The sequence below is a fragment of the Symphalangus syndactylus genome, chromosome 1 (assembly GCF_028878055.3).
Source record: "Symphalangus syndactylus isolate Jambi chromosome 1, NHGRI_mSymSyn1-v2.1_pri, whole genome shotgun sequence".
Lineage (NCBI taxonomy): Eukaryota > Metazoa > Chordata > Mammalia > Primates > Hylobatidae > Symphalangus > Symphalangus syndactylus.
Genome location: NC_072423.2, coordinates 22,813,340 through 22,826,653, shown reverse-complemented (window position 1 = coordinate 22,826,653; position 13,314 = coordinate 22,813,340). Strand labels below are relative to the sequence as shown.

The following is a 13,314-nucleotide window of genomic DNA, read 5'->3' as shown; positions in this document are numbered from 1 at the left end:
CATAAGAATATAATACATTTTTAGCAAAATGAAAAATCAGAATATAAAGCCACGTTCTTTTATGGTTTGAAAAGAATTTTCCTGCATTGCCATGTCCAGACAATGAAATACTGAGTGGTGTCACACTGACATCTTCTTTAGGTAGCTTTAATGTGGTTGTTTTCCTTCAATTTCCTTAGTTATTTAACTGGCACTCAAGTCAATTGGTAGCTGTTGGTGGCTTGCCTGAACTTAGTTTATTTTTGTTAATGTTTTATCTATTTAAGTTGCTTTGAAAGTATTTATAGGTGAAAGGAAAAATCACGTTTTGGTCTCATGCTAATTTTTATTTATGTGTCACCTGATGAAAACTTGGGGGTGTAAAACAATCAGTTCAGCCTTAAATATAATTGTTTATTTGCCAGTGAGAATCAGACTTTATATCAGAAGAGGAGAAACAAATCTTACTTTTACTCCTGGAACTTAAACAGTGCACCTGCATAGAGAAAGATAATAAAAATAATTATGTGAAATGGAACATACTTTTTGGTATTTATTTTAAACATACATGAACATGTTTGTACAAGAATGTTAAAGTAAATATACTATTTAGTATCACCTATCATTTTAAGAGTTATGACTTGAGAATTTATAATTATCTAGGAATATCTTGGCTCATGTTTGTCTGTCGTGATTTTTTTTTTCTAGTATGGTTTCTCTGCCATAAAACTTACCTAAGCTAAACATTTATGTACTCTGTATCCTGAATGAATACATTCTTGTGTAGCTTCTCTTTTCTCCAATAAGATTATAGTTTCATCAATAATTTACCATGGAAATAGGATGCCTGAAAGTTTAGAAAATGAAAATTCGTGATTAGTGCTTAGAAAGTAATTAAAGAATACTATTCAAAAATATAAAAAATTTTTTTTGCCCCAAAGGATAAAATATTTAGGCATAATTTGTAAAACAACAAGAAGAATTGGAACTTGAACAAAGAGAAATATACCTTAAAGTATATTTTTGCACTTTGGGAAATGATAGCTTCCAGACCCCCATTGGCCCGTGCAAGCAGGTTTCTAAACAGGGTCATTTAAAAATCTTTCAGGTCTTATTTTAAAAGCTCTAGCTCACATTTTATGAAAACATTAAAATACACCCAATCTTCTATTAAATATAATTTTCACTGTAAATCCTTTGAAAGGATTAATATGACTTTGCTTTCAAAGTGACTTTCCTGAGAGAAATTCATTTCATTTCCTACTGTCTGATTTTCAGCAACCAGCATGAAGCCTTGGAAATTCTTTAGGATGGAGAGAATCTAGCACACAATTTCCTTCTAAAATTAATGGAATTCTTATGACTACTAAATTAAATGGAAAAATCAACATAGATTTCATTTTCATATATTTAATTGTAAACTTGTTAATTTTGATCTTATTTTTTCATATTTTAGAAGGAATACTTATTTTTAGGTCTCAAATATGATTTGAATCCCTTAAACATTTGAGGGCCTTTGGCACTGCTAATATCATTCACTGTATAAAGCTGCCCTTTTCCTGCCAACTCGCATCCTGTATACCCAGCCCTAACTTTCATTGTTTCTCGTCTCCTTTGTTGCAAAGTGTTTCTCCTGTAGCTTTAATCACAATTGCCACAACCTTTTACCTGGGATTACTTGGATTAGATATAAAATTAACATACATTTTTTTCTGGGTAACTTTTGAAAGAACACAGGTGTTCTTTCTTAGAGTAAAGATATGTGTGGTGTGAATTATTTTCTGACCTTATGTGCCTAGGATGTAACTGAGGAGTATGACTTATAATGAATTCTATATAGCTGAATTTGACCCTGAAAAACAGCATCATGTAGGGTGTCATGCCTCAGTGGTGTTCTCTGTGCTTGGAATTCCAAAGTGCAGAGTGTGGGTCCCTCAGGGACATTCTTTCTGGAAATGTTTGCTGTCTTTTAGGACAGAACAGGCTATTACCACTTCACAGAGAATGGTAAATGCAGCAGCTTCAATTCATTGAATGTCTACTCTGGATCATGCCTTATACTAGAAAAGTTTTTTTTTTTTTTATTTTTTAACTCAAACTCCCATTTGACATAATAAAATTTAAAAAACTTGTTTTAATTTCATTTGCAATTTTAAAAGGCCTTAAGTATTTGCAACTGCGACAAGGCCAACACAATGGCAATTTTAGAATGTTCTTCTTTCAGACTGCATGGCTCTCCCTCCTTGTGACCCCCTTCCTCACCCACAACATGCCAGTCCCCAGATGCCTATGTGTGCTCTTCTTATGGGGCAAAAGGTACAAGGAAGCATGATTTTCTGTTGAGAATTGCTATGCTAGATCCTGTACATAGATCACCTCACTGAACAAGATGAAACTTAGAAGTTCAGAGAAATTAAAGACTTGACCCAGTTCACACAACTAACTATTAGCAATAACGTTGAGACTTGGACGAAGTCCCCTAAGGGTTTTTGACTCCTGGTATCTGCAACACCTGGCACCTGCCACACCATCAGATGTAATATCATTGGACATTCATGAGGAATAATTTGGAGAATTCATGTAAGTTCATTTAGTCTGAGACAACTCCAAGCTTGATTTGAGTTGTGGAGAAATTCTGCAAAAAAAAAAAAATTACCCAAGTGGATCTCTGAAGAATTCCATGGTGGTGGCAGGCCTCTGTATTTCAGAAACAACATCATGAATTTGAAGATAATCTCCAATTTGTTACTGCACCCTGGGTTCTCTAGGAAGAAACAGGCCTATGTATTGAAAAGTCTTGTACATGTTCTTGATACATGCTCTGATAACCACATTTTGCATTCCAAAAAAATCAGAAAATGGTTTTAAACAAATTAATACACTTATGGGACCAATGATGCATAATACTTAAAATTAAGACAGTTTTGAAAAAAATAGAATGTATGATTGTTCTAAGAATGTACGATTGTTCTAAGAATGTACAGAGGCCTTAATGGAAAGAATGGGTTAAAAATGATGTGTTAAACCTCAAAAATTTAACATTGTATTGAATTACAGCTAGTTTAGAAAGCAAAGGCTGTAGTGTCTCAAGTAGGCTGTCTAATACTGTAATATTTACTTTCGCTCTATTTCAGTTCAGAAATCTGGGGTGATTTGAGAAATAGCGAGCCCCATGAATGTGTCTGCTTGGGGGTTGGAAACAGCCCACTTACAGGCCACTGAGGACAGAAATGTCCACCAACGAGAAGAGATAGTTTTAGGGTATTAGTGACAAGGATACTGGGCCAAGGGAATTTTTCCCTTTTTGTTAGAGTTATTTGATGATTACCTCCAAGGCTGAAAAAAATGAAGCTTTAAATTATAAAAAATAAATAAATCTAAAAATATAATATTCCTAGAAAATGTATCAGGAACTAATTTCATTTCCTCATTGTCCTCTAGGCTGCACTCCATTTCGCAATGGCCTCCCTTGCTGCAGCAAATGCAGAGTTTTGCTTCAACCTGTTCAGAGAGATGGATGACAATCAAGGAAATGGAAATGTGTTCTTTTCCTCTCTGAGCCTCTTTGCTGCCCTGGCCCTGGTCCGCTTGGGCGCTCAAGGTGACTCTCTCTCTCAAATTGATAAGGTCAGTCTCAGCTTTTGCAGTTAATCATCGGGACAAATTGTTTTTCCCACGAGAACGTTTCGTTGCCATGGTCCCCTTGTTAATGGAGGTCATCATGAGGCGCGAGGTGTCACATCTTCACACATCTCCACGAGGCCTTGGGTGTGAAGAAAGCACACAGCTTGCAGTACTTGTTTTTGAGCCAAGAGGCAGCAGAAATATTCCAAGCACTGCAGCTTTGATGTTTTCCCTTAGTGCAGTGGTTCTCAAAGTTTGTTTCCCAGACCAGGACATCAGCACCGCCTGGAGAACTTGTTAGAAATGCAAATGCTGGGCCGGGCGCGGTGGCTCACGCTTGTAATCCCAGCACTTTGGGAGGCCGAGGCGGGCGGATCATGAGGTCAGGAGATCGAGACCATGCTGAAACCCCCTCTCTACTAAAAATACAAAAAAAAAAATTAGCCGGGCGTGGTGACGGGCGCCTGTAGTCCCAGCTACCAGAGAGGCTGAGGCAGGAGAATGGCATGAACCCGGGAGGCAGAGATTGCAGTGAGCTGAGATCGCGCCACTGAAATGCAAATGCTGGCCGGGAGCGGTGGCTCACGCCTGTAATCCCAGCACTTTGGGAGGCCGAGGCGGGCGGATCACGAGGTCAGGAGATTGAGACCATCCTGGCTAATATGGTGAAACCCCGTCTCTACTAAAAATACAAAAAAACTAGCTGGGCGTGGTGGCGGGCTCCTGTAGTCCCAGCTACTTGGGAGGCTGAGGCAGGAGAATGGCGTGAACCCAGGAGGTGGAGCTTGCAGTGAGCCGAGATAGCGCCACTGCACTCCAGCCTGGGCGACAGAGGGAGACTCCATCTCAGAAAACAAACGAACAAACAAAACAAAACAAAAAAGAAAGAAATGCAAATGCTTGTGCTCTACCCCAGAAGTACTGAATCAGGAATTATGGGTGTGGGGCCCAGCACTCTGGGTTTTAATGAGCTCTCCAGGTGCACATGAAAGGTTGAGAACCACTGCCTGAGTAGATACAGTTGAGATAGGAGAGTTAGAAGGAGATTCCAATGACATCCCAGTTTAAGCACTGGTTGCCTGGGCACAAAAACATCATAGTACATTCCAGATAATAGCAGCCTACCTGAATAGTCCTCACATTGTCATCATCACCACCTTCACGGCCACCTTCAAGGAGTGCTTATTAACACACCCTTGCACACAGCTCTGGGCGCACTTTATAGGGAAGTGGAATGGTCAAGGTTTCCCTCCCTTCTCAGAAAATTGCCACTGAAACTCAGTAGCTCAACAGCAAGTGAGATGCCAGGTCCAGGCTGCATGCAGAGGCCTTGATGTCGTCCCTTTCTGCCCCCACCTCCCTGTGCCCACCTCTTGCCCCACTATTCCTCCCATTATTTTAGTTCAGAAGGGCTTGCCAGAGGAATCTGGTGCCTGTTGTAACCTGTCGTACCTCAGTTCATATGGAAAACCATTTGCGGAGATAATTTAAGCTAGAATAATTCCTTCCTTTATCTGAATAGCTCAGTAAATATTAATTGCTAGAGAACAACTACAGAGTCTTAGACTGCCGTTTTTTTCAAGCACTAGAGCGGTTTACAACCTAGTACATAGGATACCACACTTTAATGAGACGATAGTAGCAACTATCTGCTGAGAACTTCATCAGTGTTCAGGATCTGGGATAAGCCCTAAGAATATGATCTTATTTGATATTCACGTTGACACACTGAAGTGGGAATATTATCCTGATTTTATGGAGGGGTGACCTTACCGTGTGCTGGTAGATGGCAGACCTGAGATTCAAACTCAGGACGATCTTCTACAACTAGTCTTCTCAACTTTGGCACTACTGACATTTTGGGCTGGATAAATCTTTGTTGGGAGGGGCTGTCCTATGCATCATTTAGCAGCATCCCTGGCCTCTCATCAACAACTACTAGCAGCATACCCCTCCCCTATCATGACAACCAAAAACATTTCCAAGTATTTCCAAAGAATACCCTCAAAAGCAAAACCAGTCTCCAGTTGAGAACTGCTCTGAAGCCACCAAACTAAAATATAGCTCAAAGTACATCATTATGAAGCTTCAGTATTTTAAAGTCAGTATTTTGATAAATAAATATAAAGCCCTTGAAAAACATTCAACAGATAAAAATGTATTCATTCATAAAAATGCATAATGTTTCAGAACCAAGTGAGATGACTTGGTATCAGGGAAACACAGCCTTGGTTCGGGAGTTAGAAGATTGGGTCCAAGTTCTGACCTTGGGAAAATCATTTCATCTCTGTGGGCACTAGTGTCCTCACTTGTGCATGGAGGATGTTTATTTGATGATAAAATGAATAAAGAAAAAAACCTTACACTGTCATTGTGTTAGACAATGATATGCAGGCGCCATGCCTATGACTTGTCACTGTTCATTGTGTTAGACAATGATATGCAGGCGCCATGCCTATGACTAAAGCTTGATTTTAATGCAACAGAAGACACAGCTCTTACCTACTGTGTGCTTTTATGTCAGGAGAAATCTTTCAGCTCCTGTCTGGTACACCTTCTGAGGTCTCCTTGCCCCGCACCTCATGCCTGGTGGGCCAGGGTCAGCAGCTCATGAGTCATGGTGAACTGAGAGAGCTGCTGTTCTGCTGGAGTTTGCTCTGTACTCTTTACTGCCTCATCAGTTACTCTCATGTGTGACTTTTTATAACTCTTACTATTATGATCTTGCATGAAAAAATATGTAAGAGGAGAAAAGGCAACTACAGACACAAAAACATTCATCTAATTTATCTGCACACATTTTAATCCTCTGTAAATGTCTTCTAGGAAATTAATTCTCAGCTTCTCCCCTGCTTCAGTTGGTTTCTCATTACAACACTCGACCCTCGACACCATGAATCACACATTTCTATTTTAAATGAATCCAGGCTCAATTTATGGCTTCCATTTGTGTGTCTCTTTTAAGCATTCCCATGGATCTGTGTTTCTTTTTCTTTTTGACACTCAAAGTGTCATAGCTTGGCCAGTAGATATCTCTTTAACCCAATCTTTTTAAACAATTCTTCCCAATAACTTTAAAATATTTTTGCTTTCTGACAAGACGTTCTGGGCTTGTCTTGAGTTATCTTAGCTTGAGTTATCTGGGCTTGTCTTGAGTTGTCTTAGCTCCAGAAGGAGCTCAGCTATTCCTCATGAAACTGTGGCTCATTTACTCTATTAAATATATATTATAGAGTAAATATATATGTTTACTTGATTAAAGTCAAGAATCAGTGTGCTTGAGGTTCAATGCAGTTGAAGTGCCATGAAGGCTGCTCACCATTTGAGTGAAAGAGCTGGAAAAGCATATTTACTGACAAAGTCATGGGTTCAGACTCATGGTTTTTTTTGTTGTTGTTTTTTGTTTTTTTTGTGTGTTCTTTTTTTCATTTAGATCTAATAATGCTGTTCTTTCTTACAGTGTTTGAATATAAAAGTATTAAAAAGTGATTTTCCTATTTCGTAAGCTACTTACTCCTCTCTTCTCTCACAAGACATTTCCATTGAAATGCATTATACACACACACACACACACACCCCCACACATTTCCTTTGAAATGCATTATTTTATATATTATATATAGTTTGGATTACACATGTTTGGATTACATATGTATGAGAGCCATGTGTTTGGACTTTCTTCTCTCTTGCAAGATGTTTCCATTGAAATACATTATGAAGTATATACATATACACACACACATATATATATTTTTCTAAAGTCATGTTTGGATTACAATATTATTTAAAAGTTGTACAAATTTGAATTTTCTAAAATGCAACTGAGTTTTACAAAAAGCATTTAAAAATAATCATTATAATATATTACGTATTCTACCACTCTCTAAGAAGAAATAATAGTTTTATAATTTGGCATGAATATATGGGTAGAAGCCCAAGGATGATTCATAGTATCCTTTTTTTTAAAAAAAATCCTTAATCCAAATGTCCTGAAATTGCTTAGACTGTATAGACCCATGATTTTCCTCATTGCCATCATCTGAATTCATTAACCAGTTATCAGAAAAAAAAAATTCTGATTTCCCTACATAAGCACATGAGGGAACATGAAAGTATAGCACACTTTGTATTTCAGATAGAAACACCAAAGAATTCGATAAGAAAAGTAAGAAGAGGAAGAATTGTGATAAACAAGCCCTTTGAAGTTTCATCTATTATTTATCACACATAAATATTTACTGCAGGTTGAATATTCCCTACCTAAAATGCCTGGGACCAAGTGTTTTGATTTTTGATTTTTTCCAATTTGGGATTTTTTTAGATTTCAGCATATTTGTTTATACATGAGATGGGATAGTACCCAGGTATAAACATGAAATTTATTTGTGTTTCATATACAACCTATACATATGGCATGAAGGTAATTTTATACAACATTTAAAATTTTTTTTTAATGAAACGGAGTTTTGACCGTGACACATCACATGAGGTCACGTGTGGAATTTTCCACGTGTGTCATGTTGATGCTCAAAAATTTCAGAATTTGGAGCATTTTGGATTTTGGATTAGGATGCTCCACCTGTAGCATCATTATGCATCTTTAGTCATGGTAGTTTTACCGTTGAATCTACAGTTTCTTGGATTTTTGTAAAGATAAAAACAGATACGTATCATTTCAATATTTGACCCTTCCAGTTTACTAAGATTCAATTAGGAATATCAGAAAATCAACCAAATTCATATCAAAAGAGAGTAGTATCAGTAATGATCAAAGAATGATGTTATTTAAACTTATTAAAACTTTATTCAAAAAGTTAAGGAGAATGACTTCTGGATAGTCATATAATTTTAAAATTATTGCCTGGGTGCCACAAGCATTATCTCAGAGAAGATATTAGTATGTTTGAATCACTTTAACATGGTATTTTATATTTTTGTTCCATGCATGTATTCCTAAATAATTCTTTCCAGTGGTAGCTTTAGGACTATTAAAAAAAAAAAAAAAAGAACTTCAGGGAGTTGTTAAAAAGTTACAGTCTGTCTTAAGAGAAATTTTGGCCAATGGGAAGGCGAGATTCTTTTCTCTGCAAGGCTTCACATGAATTACTAGGTTCTTTTTACAAGGTACAGTCACAGGCCATATAATGACATTTTGGTCTATGATGGACCACATATATGAGGGCAGTACCATCAAATTATAATGAAACTGAGATATTACTATTGTCTAGTGATGTTGCAGCCATCATAATATCATAGTGAAATGCATTACTGACGTGTCTGTAGTGATGCTGGCATAAGCCAACCTACTGGATTGCCAGTTGTATAAAAGCCCAACACATACAATGATGTACAGTAAGTAATGCTTGATAATGGTGACTATTACTGATTTATGCATTTACAATACTATACTTTTAGTAGTTATTTTAAAGTGTACTCCTTCTACTTATGAAAAATAAAAGTTAGCTGTGAAACAGCCTCAGACAGACCCTTCAGGAGTGATTCCAGAAGGAGGCATTGTTATCATAGGAGATGATGGTGCCATGCATGTTAATGCTCCGAAGACCTTTCAGTGGGACAAGATGTGAAGGAAAAAGACAGTGATATTGACAATCCTGACTCTGTGTAGGCCTAGGCTAAAGTGTTTATGTCTTACTTATTCACAAAAAAGTTTAAAAAGTAAAAAAATTAAATAAATACATCTCACAGGATAAGAATATAAAGAAAAAATATAACTGTACAGTTGTATGATGTCTTTGTGTTTTAAGCCTAGTGTTGTTACAAAAGAATCAAAATGTTTTTTAAAGATAAGAAGTTTATAAAGTAAAAAAGTTAAAGTAAGCTGAAGTTAACATTATTGAAGACAAAAATATTCTTTATAAATGTAGTGTAGCCTAAGTGTACAGTGCTTGTGAAGTCTACAGCAGTATACATTAACATCCTAGGCCTTCACATTCACTCATTACTCACTTGCTGACTCACCCAGTGCCACTTCCTGTCTTGCAAGTGCCATTCATGGGAAGTGCCTATACTGTTTTACCAGTTTTCATCTTTTATACAGTTTTTTACTATACATTTTCTATTCTTAGATGTATTTAATACACAGATATTTACCACTGTGTTACAACTACCTACAGTATTCAGTACAGTAACGTGCTATACAGGTTTGTATTTGGGAGCAATAGGCTATACCATGTAGCCAAGTTGTATAGTAGGCCATGCCATCTAGGTTTGTGTAAGTACACACTGTAACATTCACACAATGACAAAATCACCTAACGATACATTTCTCAGAAAGAATCTGCATAAAGTGATATATGATTGTAATAAGTAGAAGGTTTAAAACTTTGACCAGCAGACATCAGTCAAATTATATTTTATAACTTATATTTATAGAAATGTACATAGCCATTTGTATTTTGCTCAAGACATTATATCATAATCAAATATGACTTCCAATATGTTCTCAGCCTTTACTGTTTAAACTTTCCTCCTTGAACTGTTTCAAAGATTAGAGAGCTGGTCTCATCAACTCCTGACCCCTCATTTTAGGAAAGAAGGATACAAAGGGACCACCTAAGTTCAAGCCGGCCACTGCTCATGTCTCTCTCCATCTTATACTGAGATGATGGACAGTAATGACTTCCATTTGAAACTTTTCATTTTGGGAGCCCTGAGAGACAAACTTCATCTATTTTCTGACATAGGATGAAACAATTATAATGATATAGTCCAAAGTATAAAGACACATGCTTTTATTTCCTTTCTTATAGTAGTCCAAATAAATAATTCCATGGAGTGGAAGGTCCCTGTTAAACCTTCCTTTCCTCGTGACAAGTGACCAACCCCACTGTTCACCACTCACTGTTCACCAATGAAGTCGCAGCTGCAATAAAATTGACTAAAAAACTGAGGCAGGATTGTTTAAGGATACAGAGTACCCAGCATATTCTCTCTCTGAATTCTTTCTCTCAATTGAGAAGAGATAACTGCCAATTTTTTTTTTTTTTTTTTTTGAGATGGTGTCTTGCACTGTCCCCCAGGCTGGAGTGCAGTGGCTTGATCTCAGCTCACTGCAAGCTCCACCTCCTGGGTTCACACCATTCTCCTGCCTCAGCCTCTGAGTAGCTGGGACCACAGGCGCCTGCCACCACGCCCAACTGCCATATTTTTTAAGGCATTGAAAATCCACGTTGGCCAAGAGCAGAGATGTTGCAAAGATGCAAGATTCTCAAAATATAGTGAAAGGTTGAAGATTAAAAGACTTCTTATGTTTTCATCATCTTTTCTTCATCGTAACTGCATAAATGTTCTTGTAGACTTATATGACAGGTCTTTCAGTACCATATGCTCACAGTGACAGTTTATCTAAAGACTAAGAAAGCTCTTCTATAAATCAAATGCTGATGTTCCTATGGGCTGTTGAACCAGAATTGTTCAAGGGTCTCTGTCACACAGTCACTGCAGGTTCTAGTTAAAAATTTTGGATTTTGAATTTTTCCATAGGTGAAAACATGCCATGCATATTCACTATTGAAATAAAAATCACTTATAAATAATTAGGTGATCAAAACTACAACTTAATAACAGCAATGACTTCTTGAACTTTATTGTAAGTATTGACATTTCTAAACTGAAAAATATTAAGCTTTCCAGTTTTATTATATTATGAATTTAACAAATTTTTCCTTAAACTAAGCCCACTTAATATAAAAATCCCCAAATTCAACACATTTAAAATTTTATAAACCTCCGTAAAATAATTTTGAATTAAAGGAGCAGAGGTGGCAAGTGCTGAAAAGTTCTCTTCCTTTGTCAGAAACCACCACGGTGAGGTTGATGACAGCAATGATGGTGGGATTAGTTAAAAACAGTCAGCTTTGGGGAGGAAGGATTTAATAACTGTTATTCTGTATATACACTGCTATGAGAAAAATCCTCTATCAGACTAATATGGTCAAAATTATGCCTGATACACAAAATATAGTTTTTAAATTTGGTTGGTACAAATGAATACCTTAACTAAATTTGTATAGTGCCTCTTTTGTGTGAGACAATGTGTAGTTATAAACAATAAGACAGAAATATAAGGGATAATGTTGAATATTAGAGATAATACAAATTCTAATTATGAGTTTGTATTCTCAATAAGCTGAAAGTTAGGGGAAGCACTCCATGTTGAAAACTCTGTAAAACGTGGGGTAGGGAGGGAAGGGGAGAAAGAAAGAGTTTTAATTGTTCATATGGATTTGACCCAGCCATCCCATTACTGGGTATATACCCAAAGGATTATAAATCATTCTACTATAAAGACACATGCACACATATGTTTATTGCAGTGCCATTCACAATAGCAAAGACTTGGAATGAACCCAAATGCCCAGCAATGGTAGACTGGATAAAGAAAATGTGGCACATATACACCATGGAATACTATGCAGCCATAAAAAAGGATGAGTTCATGTCCTTTGCAGGGACATGGATGAAGCTGGAAACCATCATTCTCAGCAAACTAACACAGGAACAGAAAACCAAACACTGCATATTCTCACTCATAAGTGGGAGTTGAACAATGAGAACATATGGACACAGGGAGGGGTACATCATACATTGGGGCCTGTCGGTGGGTTGGGGGGGCTAGGGAAGGGATAGCATTAGGAGAAATACCTAATGTAGATGATGGGTTGATGGGTGCAGCAAACCACCATGGCACGTGTATACCTATGTAAAAAACCTGCACATTCTGCACATGTATCCCAGAACTTAAAGAATAATAAAAATAAATAAATATTTTTTAAAAATGGTGATGACATAGAGTTTTAGAGCCTATTTAAGTAAAACAGTGCTTTTTTACATAAAATGACATTTCAAGAAATTTAGGAATAATCATTGGTAGGAAATGTTGATAGGTTCCATGATTCCAAAATTACAAAAAATAAGAGGAGAATCTGGTAAGTAAAACTTAATAAATACTAAATTAACACCTGAATTGATGACCTAATTCGTATTTGCCCAAATGTTAAAATTATAGCTGCCCGGTCACTTCAGAAAGAGGCTTATTCATTCCATAAATCACAAAATAGTCCACAGGTATTTTTATTTTTATTTTTTTTGAGACAGAGTCTTGCTGCTGCCCAGGCTGGAGTGCAGTGGCACTATCTCGGCTCACTGCAAGCTCTGCCTCCCGGGTTCAAGCCATTCTCCTGCCTCAGCCTCCCGACTAGCTGGTACTACAGGTGCCTGCCACCACACCCAGCTAATTTTTTGTATTTTTAGTAGAGACGGGGTTTCACCATGTTAGCCAGGATGGTCTCAATCTCCTGACCTCGTGATCTGCCCGCCTTGGCCTCCCAAAGTGCTGAGATTACAGGCGTGAGCCACCCAGCCAGTCCACAGGTATTCTGAGTCACACCATTGTATAGTGAAGATGGTGGTCACATTTCACTGACTATATTGAAAACTGTAGAGTTCCGCTGCTGAAATATGATTTTCATTCAGTGTCAGACTGGGAGAGCTGTGCACTGAGGCATTAATATCCGTGTGTGGACTGACTACCAGACAAGCATGATTTAATTGGAAGCGATATCACTATAGCATTTATGTAAATTGACACAAATTCCAAAATCCTAGTAAACCTAAGGGAAAATCAAGTTGTGGTAAAGAAAGAAAATGCAATAAAAATTAAAACCAAGGATGCCTGTTGATGTGCATTCA

The 13,314-nt window shown here is 37.2% G+C and overlaps 1 protein-coding gene across 2 annotated transcripts in view; it reads left to right on the top strand.

Moving 5' to 3' along the window:
* Nucleotides 1-13,314, top strand: part of SERPINB7 (serpin family B member 7) — a 56,214-nt gene that overhangs the window by 29,258 nt on the left and 13,642 nt on the right. For both annotated transcript variants that reach the window (XM_055291994.2, XM_055292002.2), the window contains one exon: nt 3,421-3,606. In XM_055291994.2, the coding sequence (XP_055147969.1) occupies nt 3,439-3,606 (168 nt within the window). In that variant the 5' untranslated portion in view covers nt 3,421-3,438. Of the gene's footprint in view, nt 1-3,420; nt 3,607-13,314 lie in introns of those variants that run through there.